Here is a 20,268-nt window from a genome sequence, read left to right as displayed (position 1 = left end):
ACACAAATGCTGCTGGAACCAGAAGACTCTGGAAGGTTCCCTTCAGTCTGGGCAGAAAAGGGCCAGGCTGTGAGGGAAGTGCATGGTCAGCAGCAGAAAGCCCGGGAGGAGGTAACATGGGCAGAATGAGCAGGGGCAAGAAAGCCAAAGGAGACGCCAACAGGCCTGAGGAGAGAGGACATCCCTCCCCCAACAGATGAATGCAGCTCAGGGGTGGGGGATTGCCCCTGACCAGGGGTGGCCCGTCCATGTAGGCAAACTAGGCGGTTGCCTAGGGCGCCAAGTTAAATGGGGCGCCAAATGGTGGCGCAATATCACTGAGGGGTTTGGAGGTGGGGGGTGCCGATTGCATGGTTCGCCTAGGACGCCACTTGCTGACAGCTAGTCTAGGGCCGCCCCTGCCCCTGACAATCAAACAAATCTTCTTCCACCCACTGCTCTCCCCCAGCTGGGTGAATTCTCACCCCGAGGTGAAGGGGCACGTTAGAGATGTTAGCATATAGTCATTTAAACAATTAACTAATAAACCTGGGCTTATCGGTTAATTCAAACAACCACACACATCAGCCTTGCTGCCTCTGTATCAGAAGCAGCAAGGGGGTGGAGGGAGAGGCAGGAGCTGGTGCCCCTGGGGAGCCAGCTCCTGGTACATGCCGGTGCCCGCAGAGCGTCCTGCTTCCCCCTCCCCACTGCCTCCCACAGAGGCAGTAGCATGGGGGGCAGGCAGGAGCTGGTGCCTGAGCTGGTGCCACTAGCCCTGGATCCCATGGAGCCACCTGCCCTTAGTGCTGCTGCCATTGATAGAGAAGCAGCAGCATGGAGGGTGAGGGAGTCAGGGTATGTCTACACTACCCCGCTAGTTCGAACTAGCGGGGTAATGTAGGCATACCGCACTTGCAAATGAAGCCCGGGATTTGAATTTCCCGGGCTTCATTTGCATGAGCGGGGCGCCGCCATTTTTAAAACCCCGCTGGTTCGAACCCCGTGCAGCGCGGCTACACGGGGCTCGAAATAGGTAGTTCGGACTAGGATTCCTATTCCGAACTACCGGTACACCCCTTCCACGGGGTAGGTTCCACGAGGAGTAACGGTAGTTCGAACTAGGAAGCCTAGTTCGAACTACCTAGTTCGTGCCCCGTGTAGCCGCGCGGCACAGGGTTCGAACCAGCGGGGTTTTAAAAATGGCGGCTCCCCGCTTATGCAAATGAAGCCCGGGAAATTCAAATCCCGGGCTTCATTTGCAAGTGCGGTATGCCTACATTACCCCGCTAGTTCGAACTAGGAGGGTAGTGTAGACATACCCTCAGACAGGAGCCAGTACACACAGGAAACTGACTCCCTACGCTTTATTAGAGGCAGCTGCGTGGAGGTGGGAGCTGATATGCCTGGGGAGCTGGCTCCCCCAAGCTGCCTGCCCCCTTCCTGCCTCCCACCAAAGGGGGGGGGGAAACGGGAGCTGTCTTAAAAGCTGGCTCCCTGCGAGCACCAGCCCTGCTGAGCTGCCCCTCACCCCAAATGATGCCTCTGTATTGGACGCAGCAGCGTGGGAGGGGAGCAAGCAATTTGCTGGAGCAGCCTCTGTCTGTGGGGAGCTCAATTTTTAAACTGGCTCCCCTCGCGGACCTGCTCCGCCTGCCACCCCACCCTGCTGCCTATGATACAGTGGCAGGGGGCTCCCCAGGAGTGGGGCTGGGAGTGCACTGGCTGCCATCCCCACCCCCAGAGAGAGCATTTTACTAACCGTGTAATGGCTACAAATTGTAGCAACTACACGATTACTAAAATACATGACTTCTAACATCCCCTGCACAGGCGCCGGGGAGGGGAGAGCAGGCTCCAGGTTCTGCTGCTCACAGGGTATTTGTGTGACACAGTGTGTGGATTAGGCCCAACAACCACAGCAGAGGTCCTGGGTCACTCCTTGCTACTACAGATGGGAAAAGTCCTTCTCCAGTGCAGGCTTAAATCGTTGGGGGCAGAAAATAGCAGCGCAATGGCCAGCTTCCTAACGAGCCAGGAACCTGCATTGCCTTGATCCTGCTCTGCTGCCTCCGAGTCTCCAGCTGTAAAGCCAGAAGGGCCCATCTGATCATCTGTCTGACCTGTCACAGTTCTAGGATTTCACCCAGATACCCCTGCACAGAGCCCAGTAAATGGTGTCTGGCTGAAGCATATTTTCCCGACAGGCAACCAGTCTGTATCTGAAGTCTTCAGAGTGGGAGGCTTCATCACATCCCTGAGCAGTTTGTTCCAATGGTTAATCACCCTCACTGGTTTACTTTTTTTTTAAAGGTACCTTCTTTCCAATCTGTTTGTCTTTAACTTCCAGCCTTTGTTTCTTATTATGTCTTTCTCTGCTAGATTAAAGAGGCCTAGGGCAATGCCAATTTCCAGTCCAGTTCCTCGTTAGCCATTATAATGTGCACTGCCACCTGGAGTTAGCTGGCACGCTGATCTGTAAGTATGTGATCCTGAAGGTCTGAGTTATCAATAATCTAGTATAGGTAGTAGGGTCACTCCCCCACCACCACACACACTTCTTTCCCCCACTCAGACCCTCCTAAACAGGCTGTAGCCAGCGATTGTAACATTCCAGTTCCGGGAGCTGTTTGTGCCCTTTAAAGGCCGTGCACGTCCACAAGGCTGCACGATGGGCTCCCCAGCAGCAGAACTGGAAGGGACAGAGCCTTGTTTACACACAAACCTCTGGCTGATCTGCAGTGCTGGGAAGAGGCAGGCGAGCCTGCAGGGCTCTGGCTGAAATCCAGCTTTGTCAGAACAGGGCCGGGTGTCTTGGCAGAGGCCAGTGCAGACTTTATCATTCCACCTCTTTGTGTCTTTTAACCGGCACTGAACTCCCCCAGTCAGTGGGGGAAATTGCCTTTGTTTTGCGGGTCTTGCTATCACTCCCTTGTCTGCCTCTGTGTTGAGGTTTCTGGAGTTTGGGTTTGGCTGTGTGAGGGAAAGTCTTTGTCCCGCTCCCTCTTTGCTCGCACACAGCCCCTGGTGTTTGATTATCTGACCTGCCTGGGCTGCAGGAATTAGCTGTGATTCAAGGCCCTTGATGTTGTGCTGTGGAGCGAGAGCTGAGGTTCTGTGCTCTTTGCCACATGGAAAACTCCTGTTTGTATCCTTACAGTTGCTCTGTGAAGCTGCTGGGCTCAGTGCGGGCAAGTGACCGTGACGGGGAGAGGCATTTTAGAAAGAGGTCAGAGAACAATAGCAACAAGCAGCAAAGTGCAGTAGATATAGCAGATCCCTGCCCTCCTCCAGAGGGTGCAAGCTTGCTGCCAGGACAGATGCAGGGCAGGGAGACATTCCTTGTTCATCAGGAGCAGTTAGCTGATGTCCATAAAGCATTATACCATGGCGCCTTGCCCAGGCAAGCGTGGCCACCCACTTTTCCTCAAGGGCTCGCTGGAACATGGGTCCAGGAGTCCCAAGCAATGTTGCCTCGAATCTTTTCCATCCATGTGCAGAATAAATATCGTATGTGCACTGAGGCATGTGCAAATGTCCACCACCAATAGAAATACAAAACCTTGCTGTGCACTCTCTGCAAACCAGCTGAGCGGCATTTGAATTTCTCCTGAGCAGCTGCACAAGTGAACAGCTTACAGGGAACATTGGTCCCAAGGGTTTGTTCCTTCATAACATGAGGTTGTGGTAAGGAAATGTTGAGAACCACTGTACTCTACAAGTGCCAAGGTTATTTCTGCTTTATCTATGACCCCTTGGCTGACTCTCAACAGCACAGTGGTCTGATCACTCTGGGTATGTCTACCCTGCTCTCAGGAAGGGCGTCTGTAGCATCCATAGATTTTGCTGAGCTTTCATCAAAGCTAGTTCAAAAACAACAGCAGTGAAGCCAGGGCAGCACAGGCAGCTGCATAGGGTAGCCAGGCCCACCCAGGACCCTGGGTGCATGTTCAAGTGGCCAGTGCTGCTGCTGCTTCATTGCTATTGTTATTAGAACTAGCTTTGATCTAACTAGATCCGTAGTGGGAATAATTTTCACAGGGGGACCACTTCCCACATTTTGGTATGTGGTCGCAGGCCAGCTCCAAGCTCCCCGGAGGAGGAGGAGGGAGAGAGAGAGAGAGAGCATGTGCAGCAGTGTGTGTGTGGCATAGAGACTAGGATAGTGTGTGGCAGTGTGTATGTGACGCTGGTTGTGTGTGGGGCACTGACATGGTGTGTGTGACAGTGACAGAGAGAGTGTGTGTGCTAAGTTTCTGAGTGAAGCCACCAAGGGAAATCTGTCCTGATCTGTTTTCTCCTCACCCCCACTCCTCTGAGTCACAGGCTTCAGATTGGAGCAGCTCTGCTGACTGTGTGTCTCCCTCTATGACCCCTGCTATGCTGAGATGGGGTACAGGGGCAGGGGAACATCCTGACTTCAGTACTCCCCTCTCTCCCTGGCCTGGTACAGTTAGCAGGAGAATCCTGGAAGCAGCTCGGCTGCAGGATGGAGCAAGGTGCGGAGAGGGGCAGCTGAATACACGCTGTCTGCAAGTATGCATTCTCTGCTAATCAGCTGGGCAAGCCAGAGAGAAATGCTTGAAGGGCCAGATGTGGCCTCTGGGGCCTGAGTTTGCCCACCTCTGAGCTAGATTAAAGTTAGCTCCAATCAGGGCCGGCTTTAGGCCGATTTGCCCGATTCCCCCAAATCGTGCCCCGTGCTTAAAAGGGCCCCGCACCCTAAAGCAAGAGGGCCCCACGCTGTAAATCTGGAAGTGTGCTGGTGTGCCAGGTACGCTGCGGGAGGGGGCGGTGGCCCCGGAGGAGTGCGGCGGCATCTGTGCGCCGCAGGAGGGGTGTGTCGACCGCAGGGATTTCCCTGCGCTGCGGGAGGGGGAGTTGGCCCCTAGGTTTGGTGGGAAGGTGGGACTCTGCCCTGTAGCTGGGGATTTAAAGGGGCTGTGACTTTTTTTTTCCTCAACCAAAATTTGTGGTGGTTTTTTTTTTCTTTTTTGGTCAACAAAAAATCCTGGTTGCTGGGGCCCCATCAAAATGATTCGAATTGGGCCCTGCACTTCCTAAAGCCGGCCCTAGCTCAAGTATATCTACACTTGCTGCAGACACCCTTGATTGTAGGGGACATCCTATCCCCTGAGGATGTGTCTACACTTGGAGCTGAGGTATGATTCCTAGCAAAGAGACACTGGTGCTAACTCTCAGTGAGCTAGAGTGCTAAAAACAGAGTGTAGCAACAGCAACACAAGCAACAGGAGGGGCTAGCTGCTTTGACTACATGCCTACAGTCTGGGATGTGTGTGTGCTTGGGGAGGGTAGCCTCTCCACCTGGTTGTACAGCCACAGCTGCAGGCTAACTGGCTTGGTCTCAGCTAGTATGAGTATAGCTCCTCGAGCTGAGCATCACACCCCTGGTTCAGAGTGTAGATGCAGGTTGAGAGGCACAGGGAGTGCAGAGCTGCGCACTCAGAGGGTTTTGCTGCTTTGATGAAATACTTGCTTCATTTTTGTTGCTTCTTTGCCTGACTTTCGGGATGGTTGCATGCAGGGGAGGCTTCAGCAGACAACCAGGTTCCTCCTTTCCTTTTCCATTCCATTTCCTTTTCCATTCCATTTTACACACTCTTTGAGATAAAAGATTACGATAATCAAAATCCAGCTGCTAGCAGCTTCCACAGCAAGTTCCATTCCTTGTGAGGCAGACAGTCTGCACTGGACAGAGTCTAATACCCAGAGACAAAGCTAATCTCTGGCCTCCCCCCAAGCTTAGCTCAGACCCTCTCTGTAGAAAAACCTGGCTGGAGGGGCTACCTGGCCTTGTGCATCAGGCTACCTCAATCTTTGCTGTTTCTAAAAAAATACCAGTGAGAAATAAAGGGCTAAATGGCAGATGAATGTCAACTTATACACTTTCCCTCTCACAACCCACTTAGCGCCCCTTCTTCCAGTCTTGGGACTGCGTGCCCTATAGAGGATACTGCCAGAGCCATGCTCTGCACCAGCCATGCCACTGTACTTTGAGAATCTGACATCTCTACTAGCCATGTCTCCCTGGGGATGGCAAATGGACACAGCTCCTTGTGGGAAGGGGTAGACTCTTCTCTGATTTATGACTTAGGTCTAAGCAGCTGGTGGTGTGGACCTGCAATGGAACCAGCCCTCAGGAGCCTTTTCTGTTCTACACAGATATGCCTAGGATGATAGGAGACATTAATCCGACTATGAGGACCATAGAAAATGGGTCTGATACTGTCTGAAGTAAGGAAACCTTGCCCTGAAATACAAGCCAGCCTGTACGGAAACACAAAGCCTGGACTTTGAGTCTTCACCTTTTCTTTCTTTTCTGGAGCCAGCACCAGATGGTTTCTAACACTAGAGTGGCTGGGAAGGGAGGAGAGTGACTATCTCCTTGCCAAGTGAGTGGTAGCAATAACTTATAAGGCCAACGAGACTCTTTCTCTTTCCTGGGAATCCCTATGATGTATACATAATAGGGCAAATATAGTGCCAGTCTACAAACAAGGAATTGCAGATCAGTCAGCTTGACTTCTGTACCCAGAAAGACAATGGAGCAAAAAATTAAGCAAATAATTTTACAAACCCATTGAAAATAATAAGGTGATAAATAACAGCATGGATGTGTCAAGAACAAATTGTCAAACCAACCTGAGCTTTCTTTGACAAGGTACATGCCTTGTGGGTAGGGGGGAAGCAGTAGATGTAATATATCTTGACTAGTAAGGCTTTTGATTCAGTCTTGCCTGACTTTCTCATAAACAAACTACGGAAATGCAGGAAAAACTTAAAAAGCAACAAATAGTCTAATAGCACCTTAAAGACTAACAAAACATGTAGACGGTGTCATGAGCTTTTGTGTGCACAACCCACTTCTTCAGATTACCAGAGTGTTGGAAGTCCAGATCCAAGAATAAATAAGGCAAAGAGGGAGGGGAGAGAAGGAAAAAAATGGAGGGGAGGAAGAAAAAAGAGACAGTAAGTAGATAAGCTTCAGAGGGATAGCCCAGTTAGTCTGTAACAGGAAAGACATAAAAAACAACAAATAGTCTAGTAGCACCTTAAAGACTAAATAGTTACAAGAGGCTGATAAGAACCATTAGTTTGCACTTGGAAAGAAAGATGACCAACTCCAGATTCTACACAGTCATCAAGAACCATTAGCACCTTCATTGTTTGGTTGGTTGATAATGTGTGAAATACATGGAAATACAATCTAGATGGAGCTACTATAAGGTGGGTGCATAACTTGTTGAAAAACCATTTCCAGAGAGTACTTATAAATCGTTCACCGTCATGCTGGAAGGGCATATCAAGTGGAATCCTGCAGGGATCAGATGTGGGTCCGGTTCTGTTCAATATCTTCATCTATGATTTAGATAATGGCATAGAGAGTACACTTATAAAGTATATGGAGGATACTAAGCTGCATGAGTTTGCAAATGCTTTGGAGCATAGAATTAAAATTCAAAATGATCTGGACAAACTGGAAAAATGATCTGAAGTAAACAGAATGAAACTTGGTAAAGACAAATGCAAAATACTCTGGATAGGAAAAGAACAGTCAGATGCACACAAACAAAATGGGGAATGACTACCCAGGAAGGAGTACTGTGGAAAGCAACCAGGGAGTCATTGTGGACTACAAGCTAAAACTGTTATAAAAAAGTGAACATCACTCTGAGATGTATTAGCTGAAGTGACATAAGTAAGACATGAAAAGTAATTCTTCTGCTCTACTTCTGCTGATTAGGCTTCAACTGGAATACTGTGCCCAGTTGTGGGAGCTACATCTCAGAAATGAGGTGGACAAATTGGAAAAAGATCAGAGAAGAGCAACAAAAATTATTGAAAGTCTAGAAAACATGACCTATGAGGGAAGATTGAAGCAGCTGAGTATTAGTCTTGAAAAAAGAAGTCTCAGCACGTCTACACTAAAAGGGAAGGTCAACTTAAGATACGCAACTCCAGCTACATTAATTATATAGCTGGAGTCGAAATTTAACATCCCTAAATGTCACTTAATTCTTTGACTGTTTTGTTGGGCTTTATAATAGAATAGAATCACAGAATACTAGAACTGGAAGGGACCTCGAGGTCATCGAGTCCAGTCCCCTTCCCTCATGGCAGGACCCACAACCGGCTAGACCCTCCTGGGTAGATGTCTATCTAACCTGCTCTTAAATACCTCCAGAGATGGAGATTCCACAACCTCCCTAGGCAACTTATTCCAGTGTTTCACCACCCTGACAGTTAGGAAGTTTTTCCTAATGTCCAACTTAAACCTCTTTTGCTACAGTTTAAGCCGATTACTTCTTGTCCTATTCTCAGAGGCTAAGGAGGACAATTTTTCTCCCTCCTCCTTGTGACGCCCTTTTAGATACCTAAAGACTGCTATCATGTCCCTTCTCAGTCATCTCCTTTCCAAACTAAACAAGCCCAATTCTTTCAGTCTTCCTTCCTAGGTTGTGTTCTTTAGACCTTTAATCATTCTTGTTGCTCTTCTCTGGATCTTCTCCAATTGCTCCACATCTTTCTTGAAATGTGGTTTCCAGAACTGGACACAATATTCCAATTGAGGCCTAATCAGCACAAAGTAGAGCGGAAGAATAACTTCTCATGTCTTGCTCACAACACACCTGTTAATGCATCCCAGAATCATGTTTGCTTTTTTTGCAACAGCATCACACTGTTGGCTCATATTTAGCTTGTGGTCCATTATGACTCCTAGATTCCTTTCTGCAGTACTCCTTCCTAGACAGTCACTTCCCATTCTGTATGTGTGAAACGGATTGTTCCTTCCGAAGTGGAATATTTTGCATTTGTCCTTATTAAACTTCATCCTATTTTCCTCAGGCCATTTCTCCAGTTTGTCTAGATCATTTTGAATTATGACCCTATCCTCCAAAGCAGTTGTAACCCACGTGGCCCACTCACTAGTCTTGGTTGTGCATCGCTGGTCTAGATAAAAAATAGTCCAGCCACAAGTGCAGGAAACTGGACTAGATGACCTCTTGAGGTCCCTTCTAGGTCTATGATTCTACATGATAGGGAGAGTGAGTTGATATGAGCATTACAGTATTGCCAGCCCCTATCTTCAGCAGTCATGAGTGAGGTCTCAGCTTAAAAACGCTGAGATAGTTAACGATTAATACATGTTGCACTGATTTTCTTCGCCCTCTGATTTCAGAGTTTTCGGGGTGCACTCAAGTCATGTTCTCAAGCCTTTCTCTACAACCACAAAAGCTAGAAAAGTCTTTTTAAAAGGTAAGCCAATTTCCCCTATTTAAGAATTTGGAAGCTGGAACTTTAAGGAAAAGCATCAACTGTCACCAGATGTGATAAATGATGAGAGCTGGCAACATGCACTTGGAAGCTCTATTTGTATGCTCTGTACATTTATTGTACTAAGGGTCTCATCCAGGCACTGGGGCTCTCTCCCAGCGTGATTCAAGCCACATCTCATCCCTATTCACTGCATGTGACAGCCTCACAACCATGGACCATCAGAACATAAGAATGGCCATACTAGGTCAGACCACAAAGGTCCATCTAGTCCAATATCCTGTCTTTCAACAGTGGTCAATGGCAGGTGCCCCAGAGGGAGTGGACAGAACAGCCGAACAGGTAACCATCAAGTGATCCATTCCCTGTCGCCCATTCCCAGCTTCTGACAAACAGAGGCTAGAGACATCATTCCTGCCCATTCTGGCTAATAGCAGTGCCCATTTCCCCTTCCAGAACACAACTAAGCCCTTTCTATTCTTCCATCATAAAGTTTGCTGAGCAGGCTCAATCATCTGTATCAGGCCTGCTTGTTTCTCCACTTCTATCCAGTCTCCTAGATCTTACTGGCTTACCTGTAAGTTCTTCTCTACTGTGTTGCCATGATAACCTCTTTGGCTTTGCACGGTCTCATTGTGACACCATCTGTGATCTCTGCTCTGATCTTTCCTGTCCTGAAGTCACTAGCTCTTCTTCACTGTCCTAGTCCTTCCCTCTGAACTTGGTGTCATCATTAAAGAACCCACTTTCCATGCCAAGATGGGTTCCTTTGCTTTGCTCCTTGGACTGCATTCCCTAGGGTATGTCTACACTGCAAGGCTATTTCAAAATAAGATATTCAGGAATAGTTATTCTGAAATAACATATCTACGCTGAAGGGAAGCCTCAAAATTAGTCTGAGGCAGGCTTTCCTAATGTAGATCTGCTATCTCAGGAGGCACTGGGGAGGAATAACTTAGAATGGCCCTGGTGAAGGGCTATTTCAAAATAGCAGCAGTGGAGTGTGTACACATGCCTTATTTCGAAATAGCTATTTTGGAATAGGAGTTATTCCTCGTGGAATAAGGTTTACAGAAGTTGGAATGAGCCATCCGTTATTTTGGAATTATTTTGAAATAATGGAATGGCTATGGAGATGCTCACATTGTTATTTTGAAATAACGCTAGTTATCTTGACATAATAGTGCAGTATAGACGCACCCCTAGCTGGCAGATACCTCTTCTCTTTTCCTCACTGACTGATCCCGGCTCACCCACCCCACTGACTGATCCTGGCCTCACTTGAGGGATATAAAGTCAGAGCACAGTCCTTTTAGCATGGCCCTCAATGAGCAGGAGCTGGCAGAGGCTGCATATCCCTCAACCATCCCACTGTGCTTCAAAATTCCTACATGCAGCTCTGCCCCAACATCTATTTGCTGCACCAGGCCTTTAAGTCCAAACAGTGGCCAGGCCTCTCAGCTACACTCAGAAAGTTTCTCTGTCTTCCTGCACAGCACTGACTTAGGGGCATGCTCACTGTGTGCCCAGTGTGCACTGTGCTGTGGTTATTCTGAGCTGTCAGAATATGGATAGCCATTCAAGGATGGCAGACTAGTGGTTTGTGTGCTGGGGCTAAGTCACACCAGAAGCCAGCTGGGCTTCTGGCAGGGTCTAGAATTCAGAGGGACACAAGTGGCACAGGTTAATTGTGTGTAAATTTACCTTAGCCTCCTGCCCTCTATCCACTGGGTGATGTCTCTTGAAAGACAACACTAGGAATCAGGGCCTGGGTGTTTAGAAGGTCGAGAGGAAGCACAGAGCCTGAAAACCTGCTTCGAGGAAACTGCTCCACTTCTAATGGTCCCTGTGTCCGTGCTGAAGCATAACATTTGAAAGCCTAGTGCTATGGTTTATTTTCATGATTACCCAGAATGCTCTGGGAGCCATTTCACAATTGTTCACTAGTCTCCATGTTGGGAATAAGCCAAGTGACACAGATGTGTTTTGATGCACTGAGCCCAGTCCCAGCCTCTCATCTGCTCACACAGCTCTGGTAACTCCTCACTGTGACTTTTCTGGAACAATGTTCTGAAGTACAGAAGACTGACAATGAACTGTGTTCATATTGTTTCATAAACCTTTACTGCCCTCTGCTGGGTATTCATCAAACCAAAGACTGCCTCATGTCCATTTTTGCATTGTTTGTATTGTTTTTTGAACTTTGTCTCGTTTTAAGTGATGTTGTGATCTCTTGTTTTGTCATTGAATAACCTGCTGTATTATACAAGATTACTTCCCAAACGTATCTGGCAGCAGCCATTTCCTGGATCGAATGGATGAGAGACTGATTTCAGAACATAGTAATTGCTGCACTGAATCAGACCCTAGTTTCACCTAAGCTCATTCCCTACTTGTAATGGTAGAGGTTGACTTCAACACTAAAGCAAGAACGTTTATATCCCTGTTTAATTTTATTAAATTATATTCTTCCCATCCATATACATGTCCAGCCCCACTGCCAAGTTCCTATGCAAGTGAGTTGCACAGATTGTGTGTTGTACAAAGAAGTATTTCCTTTTATCAGTTTTGAATTTGCTGTCTTTCAGTGTTATCAACTGTTCCCTTGATGTGGTGTTATGGAACAGGAGGACCTGATCTAACATAGAAAACTTAGAACTCTGAAAAATCTGCTTATAGGTGTCCCAGACTGGGCATCTGAAATCAGAAACCTTTGAGTAGCACTAATTGGAAAATTTCTGGCAAAACATTTTTTCACCACAAAATGTTGATTAATCAACATTTAAATACGCCATGCAAATGTGTTGATTTTTAGACTAGAAAAGTTGCCAATGGAACCCTGCATGCCTAATTTCAGCCTATCTGGTGGGCTGACAGGGAATAGAGAACCTGGGAGCTCTGAGTGTTTTGACTATGAAGCTCACAGCTCTTCTGCAGTCCTGCTCTGGAGTCAGGGCTGCCAGGGCCCTGCCTCTGGTGAACTGCTGTGGAACCCAGGGACCTACACTTTCTCAGGGAGGTTAGTGGCCAATCTCCCACCTGACCAGCTCTCTGGGCTGCCCTCCATCCTGGCATGCTGGTATTGGGTGAACATTTCTGAGATTTTTATCTCTTGTTTTGCTATTGAATGAAAAAAAAATTGAAAACCTCAGACTTGTTAATAGAATAGAAAATACTGTATCCATTCAGATCTGCTTTTGACCTTACTTTCTCTGTGCTTTAGCTCTGCATCGGTAAAATGGGGATAGTAATAATCATCTCACTAGAGGGTTGTGAAAATAAATTAATGTTTATGCACCACTCAGATGCTAAATTGGGGAGTACTACAGAAGAGCCCGTGAGGAAATCAATAAATCTATCTTCAGACTCAGAGCAAGGTATTGTAGAAGCTATTTTATGTTTAGCTAGAAGCCATCTTGTATATCAGAAACCATTTCAGCTTTTCTCTCAAGCACGTAGACCAGAGTGAACTTTCTGTCAACCCGTGAGAAGAGGCCTACAGGATGGGTTATTGGTATGTGTTAATTGGGCTGGTTGGGACAGGAGATGTACTCCCTCGTACCTGTCCGCCATCTTGTTGATAAGGCTTTGTTTTTCCAAATTTAATTGAGGATTTCTGTAATTGGATGCCCTGACATCAGACTGTTTGGCTAAGGGTATAAAGATACTAGGATTGATTGTATTAGCAGCCTTACTGGGCCCGGCTTTGCTGGGACCACGTTTGGCTCACTTTGCTTTACTGATCAATAAAGCAATCAGTTGTTAGCCGCCTAAACAGAGAGGAGCGTGTATTTGCTTCGACAGTATGAATAACATGCAGTAAATAAGGTGTAGGGGCACACACTGAACAACAAGATGAACAAATATTGAATAGCTGCCCATTTACTGAGCACCATACCTATGCACAAAATGAGGCAGGGGTTTGGTGAGCAGGGTATGGGCACATGTAATTAAAGACTACCACAATGCAGATGCCCAAGGGTGCCCAACTTTTTAAATGATCTTTAAATATCACTTTTGCTTGTTACATACTGCTCAGCTTTCCCTTTGATATTTATATACCCACTGCTTCTTCCTCCTCCTCCCCCCTTCCTTATTTTTGGTTCTGGACATCCAACACTGGTCATCTAAAGAAGTGGGCTGTGCCCACGAAAGCTCATGATACCATCTACATCAGTGGTAGTCTGCACCCCTTTGGTTCTCAAAATATGTTCTCGTACCCCTTATTAAAAATCGTTGAAATAGGTCAGTTTTAAATCTAAGATATATCATAAAAATCTGGCATGTCTCACACCCCCACAAAGGGCATCTTGCACCCCCAAGGGGTGTGTGCACCCCAGGTTAAGAACCACTGATCTACATGTTTTGTTAGTCTTTAAAGTGCTACCAGACTATTTGTTGTTTTTTAAGTTTATCCTGTACAGACTAACTCGGCTACCCCTCTGAAGCTCTTAAATATCACTGTTATCTTAAATATCACTGTTATGTGTAATGCCATACACTTGTAGCATGTCCCCTCCTATTCATCTCCTAAGGTAAATATCCCAATCTTCTCAAGCTCTTCCTGTGTGTTTTACTAGCTCCTTGATAACTTTCCTTGCTTTCTTTGAACCTGCAATATTCTGCAATAGTCTTTTTGAGATGGGGTGATCAATACTGCACAGGGTATTCTAGACAAGAGGGAACCTGTGATTTATATAATGGTACTGTACTATTTTCTGTATTATATCCAATCCTATTTCCCCAGCTGTGGCAGATGCTCTAACTTACAGCAAATTAGTGGGAGTCCAATGAGCTGTTCTGCATTCCAAAACAAAGTGCTGTGGTCTTGCCCTTCCTGGCCCTCCTAATTTGGCCCCCATACTAAAGGTAACAAGGAGCTGGGAGAGAATAGAGCCATGTATGTCAGACCTATGCTACTCTTGCACCGTGCTAGTTCCATTTTATACAAGTTCTGTCCACATTCCAGAATCCGGGCTTTGTGGCCTGTGACTAGAGTCCCATACAGCCCAGGGGGGAGGAAGGCAGCAGGGCAATGGGGGCTTGATAGTGGAGCCCAGGAGGGAGCAGTGGGAATGATTAAATGCAGAAATGTCTCTGCAGTGAGCGCAGCCACACAGCAAAGGGTTGGCTCTATGTGGGGCCAGGTGTGGCAGCGGTCTGATGTGATGTGGGGCAGGAGCCCGGAGTGATGTGACAGGGCGGTAAACGCTTGGGGGTGACGGTAATGAGGGGGTGGGGGCGCTATGTGCAGGGGTGAGAGGAGGCCCGGGCAGGAGCCAGGACCCGCATGGAGGGGAGCTGGCAGGGGAGGTAATGCCCCATGGCGGGGAGGCAGGAGCCACGAGGGAGGGGAAGGGAAGGCTCATGCGGCTATAAGGGGGCAGGAGTCACACGGGTGGAGGGGCTGCCCCAAGTGGGAGGGATAGAAGCCAGGAGCAAGGGGAGGGGAAGCCCCCTGCGGGGGGGCCACGCAGGCCTGAGGAACACGCGGGTGCAGCCGCTGCCTCCCGCAGAAGGGGTTGGGGGCGGGGCTGACCCGTGTGCGGAGGCGGGGCCATGCTGGGGGCAGCCGACCCAGCAGGGGGCGCTCACGCCCAACAGACTGGCCAAACCAGGAGGCGGGGCCACGCGGTGACGTCGACCGACCAGATGACGCAGCACGCTGGTGGGTGGGGCCGTGTTGACATCGGGAGCCGGCACCTGCAGGGCCGGGCTGAGCCGCCACCATGTACCGGGCCCTGTACAGCTTCCGCTCCGCCGAGCCCAACTCGCTGCCCCTCGCCGCCGGGGAGACCTTCCTGCTGCTGGAGCGCAGCAACCAGCACTGGTGGCTGGTGACCCGCGCGGGCTCCGGCGAGACGGGCTACGCGCCGGCCTCCTACCTGCAGCGGCTGCAGGTCAGAGCCGGGCACGTGGGCTGCGAGGCGGGCTCGGCGCCCCGTCCTAGGGCAAAGCCGGCCCGGGGGGCTGGGCGGGTTGGAATGGGGGATGGGCTGCCGGGGCGAGAAGGAGAGGACAGGTTGGGGGGGCTAGGGGGGGAGAGAGGACAGGCTGGGTTGGGGGGGCTAGGGGGGGAGAGAGGACAGGCTGGGTTGGGGGGGCTAGGGGGGGAGAGAGGACAGGCTGGGTTGGGGGGGCTAGGGGGGGAGAGAGCACAGGCTGGGTTTTGGGGGCCCTCTTCTAAAATGGCTGCAGCCAATCAGTTGGGCGTTTAGGGATGGGCATTATCCTGGCTGTGGCATGCCAGAGGATGAAACGTGGCCTCTTTGTAGGATGAGGCTTAACGCTAATAACAGAGAGACTGTACTACAGAGACTGACTGAAGTTCTGTAGTGCAGTCTTTAGAGGGCATCTATTCTGGGAACCAGCTACTTTTTAGCCTCTTTCCTCAGAAAGTAACAAGTCATGGGGTGCTGTGCTAGTAACACGGTCTATGCACAAGCTTTCTGTCCCACACAGAGGATGTCCAAATTATAGTCATGAAGTTCTTGAATCAGCTGGATCTGTGCAGAGGAGATGCAACCACTCCTGTCTGCAGCTGTAGAGGATAATGAGGTTAAGCCAAGTATGAGGACCACTGCCTGAGAGGTCCACTGTCGTCTTACCATTTGCTGAGGTGACAGTTTGGGTGTTTTGGTTGCCAAGGACCAGGAAACACTGACCTGGTGATGCAAGTTATGCACTAAACTTCTGTAGGTCAGGACCATAGAGAAGAAACATGGAGCTTTACTCCAAGGACATAAGTTATATGTTGGCCCCTACATATAATGGGTTAGAAGACAAGGGAGTTGGGGGTATCGGTATGGAAGAAGTTATATGCTGGTTCTGTATCCTCTGCTCTCATGAGAGTATGAGGGGGAAAAGGAAAAGTTCACATGGCCTGCACTAGTGAGACTAGATGTATAGTTGGTCGACTCCCCGAGGTTGAGTCAGTGGATGATAGGCTATGTGCTGCTTTTAATGTCTGAATTTACCATTAAGTATTGCTTCTATATTAAGCAGTTATTGTCACAATCTGTATGTTAGAGCAAATGTGCAGAGAATTGCTTTGAAAATGGCTATTTGTAGCTTCTGCTGTGTATAAGTGAGAATGTTTAGCAGCAGATCAGTCACACACATTTCACTAACAGTTAGAATAATATGGGGGCTAATAACAGGCCTGTCCCAGCACTGATGTGGGAGAAGCCAGAACAACCAGCTGTAATGATAGTGGCAGTAATTATAGTCAAGTCAGTGACATTAGTAATTATAGAAAATAAGAGGACAGACTCTTCCAACCCTAATAGGAGTCAGAATGATGAGAGCTCATGCAGTAATCACAACAGCAGGGAAAACCCATACATTTTTGTAGGTGCTGTAGAACAAAAACTTGCATTTCACTGGATAACGTGGGATATAGAGATTACGAGAAGTTAATGCATGCAGCAATTTACAAGCATTTCATAGAGTTTAATCACATTCTTATAAGTCTGATGCCTATCTTGAGTTATTACGAATGTACAGGGGAACTGGTCTGGTTTCCAGCTATGACTGTGTTATGAATTTGATGCCTATAGCTTTGACAAGAGCTGGCACCTGGTCTGCCAGTGTGACTCTAAGATTAGACCTTTGTACTTGAGTAAGGATCCTATCCTGCAACTCCTATTCATGACAATAGTCGGACTTCAATTGGATTACAGGCAGTCCCCGGGTTACGTACAAGATAGGGACTGTAGGTTTGTTCTTAAGTTGAATCTGTATGTAAGTCGGAACTGGCGTCCAGATTCAGCCGCTGCTGAAACTGATCAGTTACAACAGCGGCTGAATCTGGACGCCAGTTCTGACTTACATACAGATTCAACTTAAGAACCTCAGGCATCCCCAAGTCAGCTGCTGCTGAAACTGATCAGCAGCTGATTCCAGGAAGCCCGGAGCAGGGGCTTCCTGTAGTCAGCCACTGGTCAGTTTCAGCAGCGGCTGACTTGAGGATGCCTGGGGCAGAGCAGCTGGGGTGCTGCTGGGTTGGTCCAGTAGCGCCGCCGCTCCTCGGCACTACTGGACCAACCCAGCAGCACCCCAGCTGCTCTGCCCCAGGTGTCCTGATTCAGCCGCTGCTGAAACTGATCAGCAGCGGCTGAATCAGGACTCCTGGGGCAGAGCAGCTGGGGTGCTGCCCGGTTGGTCCAGTAGCGCCAAGGAGCGGTGCTGCGGGACCAACCGGCAGCGCCTCACCTGCTCTACCACAGGCCTGGGGCTTTGCTCCACGTCTCCCTGGTCTGCTGGAGAGGGTGGGGGGGAGGCCACTAGCTGCGTTCCTCCCCCGCCCCCCCCCCCAGCAGACCAGGGACACCCGGAGCAAAGCCGCAGCGGCGGCGGGGTGCCGCGCCTCTGAGGCTTTGCTCTGTCAAAGCCTCAGAGGCGCGGGACCCCTCCGCCTCTCCGGCTTTGCTCCAGGTGTCCCTGGTCTGCTGGAGACGGTCCCCAGCAGACCAGGGGCACCTGGAGCAGCTTTTCTCACCCTGGAGGTCAAGGTGGCGGGACCGCTGCGCTCTGGGTGGTCCCGCTGCCTGCGAGCTCCGGGGCGAGAGAGCCCCGTTCGTAAGTGCGGATCCGACATAAGTCGGATCCGCGTAACTCGGGGACTGCCTGTATTCATGTAAGAATCAGGTGCTGAAATATTTCATAGCACTTACAAAGCTGAAGTTGTAATTAAAACAATATATTTTTAAAATAATCTGTGGACTTGAGTGAATGTACTACTTGTGCAATTTTTTTCTCCATTCTCTTGCTTCATCTGCTCATCTAGTAGTGCCATGCCTCCTTTTTGTCCCTCCACAAAGTTTCACTGTGGTTGGTGCAGAAGTCATATTCACTGCAACTCCTGCCTTCTGGAGCAATCTTCCTGTATTTCTTTGCCTCAAGCACTGTAGTTTAAAATCTCATCTGAAAACCTCTCTCTTCCTTTTTGCCCTTCTATTTTGCTTTCACACTGAAGTACTTTCAAGCCACGGGTTGCATTAAAGATGGTTAGAATGGTTATAGAGATAGTATATTAATCACAAATATTAAAATGAATGTGAAAGCAGGGTTATGACATGTTATGAAAATAGATTCTGGTACTTCATATTTATTCTCCTTTAGTTCAAACATGACTTTCCAAACTGCTATTTTAACCTGTTACCAGGAAATACAGAGGTGGCAGAAAAGCTCCATGTTATTTGACAATAAAGGTTCTGGAACCAGAACTTGACTTGTGATCATACGTGCATGAGGCAGATGAGAATTCAAATAACTGCTCTGTAATTATATCAGTGCTTAGTTACATTGACTGCATCTCATTAAGTGATTTCAGAGTGCTTTGAGGTCAGCTTTTCAGTTCTGTCTGGAGTCAAAATTTGCTTTTATTAGTAAACTAAGTAGACCTGATATGGAAAAACCTTTTTGTGACTTAAGCCTTGCTTTAGACAGTTGAATGGACTGATAGCGACAAGAATGCAAACAAGATACACCACCTCTCTATTTAATAAGTTTGATGCTAATTAAACAGAGAAGTAATTAATGTCACTACGAGCACTACAAGAATAATGAAGCTAACAATTAGTGACAGGGTGTACTGAGCAGGCAAAGAGAGCATGTCAGCAATGGACCGTTGCAAACAAGTCAGTAGGATCATTTATAGTGCAGTCAAGTTATTGGTAAGCAGTCCATGTTCCAACAATCACAGTCAAAATAAGTAAACATCTTATTGCTATTGCTTCCCAGAGGAATCTCATAAAAAAGGATATAGGGATGTGAATGGTTAACCAGTTAATCTGTTAACTGATAAGTGTCACTTTTACCAGGTGATGCTTACCAATTACAGTTAACCAGCCTGGCTAGCACAGTGGAGCTAGGGGTGTTCTAGCCTAGCTAGAGTAGCCCCCATCCTCTTGCTCCCATTTAAGTGGTTTACCCACAGGTGGGCAATTGGATTGGGGTATCGCTCCAAGATTTTAAGAGGTCAAGGGCCGCATTTCTGTGGGGGGTATGTGGAGTCTGGGACAGAGGTTGGGTGTAGAAGGGAGCTTGGGGTAGGGAACTGGGGGTGCAGGAAACCGTGTGAGGTCTGAAAGGGAGTTTAGGTGAAGGAGGGGGTTGTGCTGTGGGGTGGGGAGATGGAGTGTGGTGCAGGACCCGGGAGGGGGTTTGAGTGCAGGAGAGGGAGAATTTTAGCCTGGGGGAGGCATGTATGAGGGAGTGCAGGGTCTGGGAAGGAGTTGTGACCTGGAGGAGGTGGGGAGAGGGAGTACAGAGGGTTTGCTTGGTGACCTGCGGCAGGAGAAGATGGTGACTTGGGATATGGGAGGAGACTTTCCTCGCTCCCCTGCCCCTAGGCCAATTAGGGCTTGCGGACGGGGGAGTGCGCAAAGCCTCCTCTGCTCTCTTCTCCCCCCCCCCCCCCCAAGCAGCGCCTGATGCTTCAAAGCACCATGTGCCCCTATACTGAAGGAGGCTTTGCATGCTCCCCCACCCCCAGGCCAGATAGTTCTTGCCCCCCGCCCCCAGCCTTCTTCGCTCTGCCCCTGCCTTGTGAGCAGCGTGGTGCTTCAAAGCGCCGCATGCTCCTAGTAGGGTGGGAGGAGGCTTCGGGGTGGAGGAGCACGCGAAGCGCTGCATGCTGCTCTCAGGGCGGGGGCAGAGCAAAGAAAGCTTCATGCCTGATTGGCCCGCACCTGGCCCACAGAGGCCATTTTGCCCACCCCTGGTGTAAAGGCAGTCCAATTTGTCCAAGGTACATGGTAGAAGGGCATTGCTGGCACATGATAGCACATATATTAGATATGCAAGTGAACAAAGCCTTGCTGGTATAGCTGATGTGGTGAGGTCTTATGATGGGGTAACTAGGGTAGATATGGACAGTTGGTAATGGGGTGGTTGTTGGCATTGGTTTCTGGCTTAGTGTTTCTGTTACGGGGTGTGAAGTTGATGGTGAATATTTGTTTCAGATTGAGGGGCTATGTATTTGGCAAA

At 48.6% G+C, this 20,268-nt stretch overlaps 1 protein-coding gene across 3 annotated transcripts in view; it reads left to right on the top strand.

The window, feature by feature from the left end:
- The first annotated feature begins 14,925 nt into the window (after positions 1 to 14,925).
- Positions 14,926 to 20,268, top strand: part of NCKIPSD (NCK interacting protein with SH3 domain) — a 100,033-nt gene continuing 94,690 nt past the window's right edge. The window contains exon 1 of one of the 3 annotated variants that reach the window (XM_075938842.1): positions 14,926 to 15,176. In XM_075938842.1, the coding sequence (XP_075794957.1) occupies positions 15,006 to 15,176 (171 nt within the window). In that variant the 5' untranslated portion in view covers positions 14,926 to 15,005. The remainder of the gene's footprint in view (positions 15,177 to 20,268) is intronic. The other 2 variants (XM_075938841.1, XM_075938843.1) reach the window with 2 other exon arrangements.

This window comes from Pelodiscus sinensis, chromosome 11 (assembly GCF_049634645.1).
Source record: "Pelodiscus sinensis isolate JC-2024 chromosome 11, ASM4963464v1, whole genome shotgun sequence".
NCBI classification, from domain to species: domain Eukaryota; kingdom Metazoa; phylum Chordata; order Testudines; family Trionychidae; genus Pelodiscus; species Pelodiscus sinensis.
This window is presented reverse-complemented; position numbering and strand designations above follow the sequence as displayed.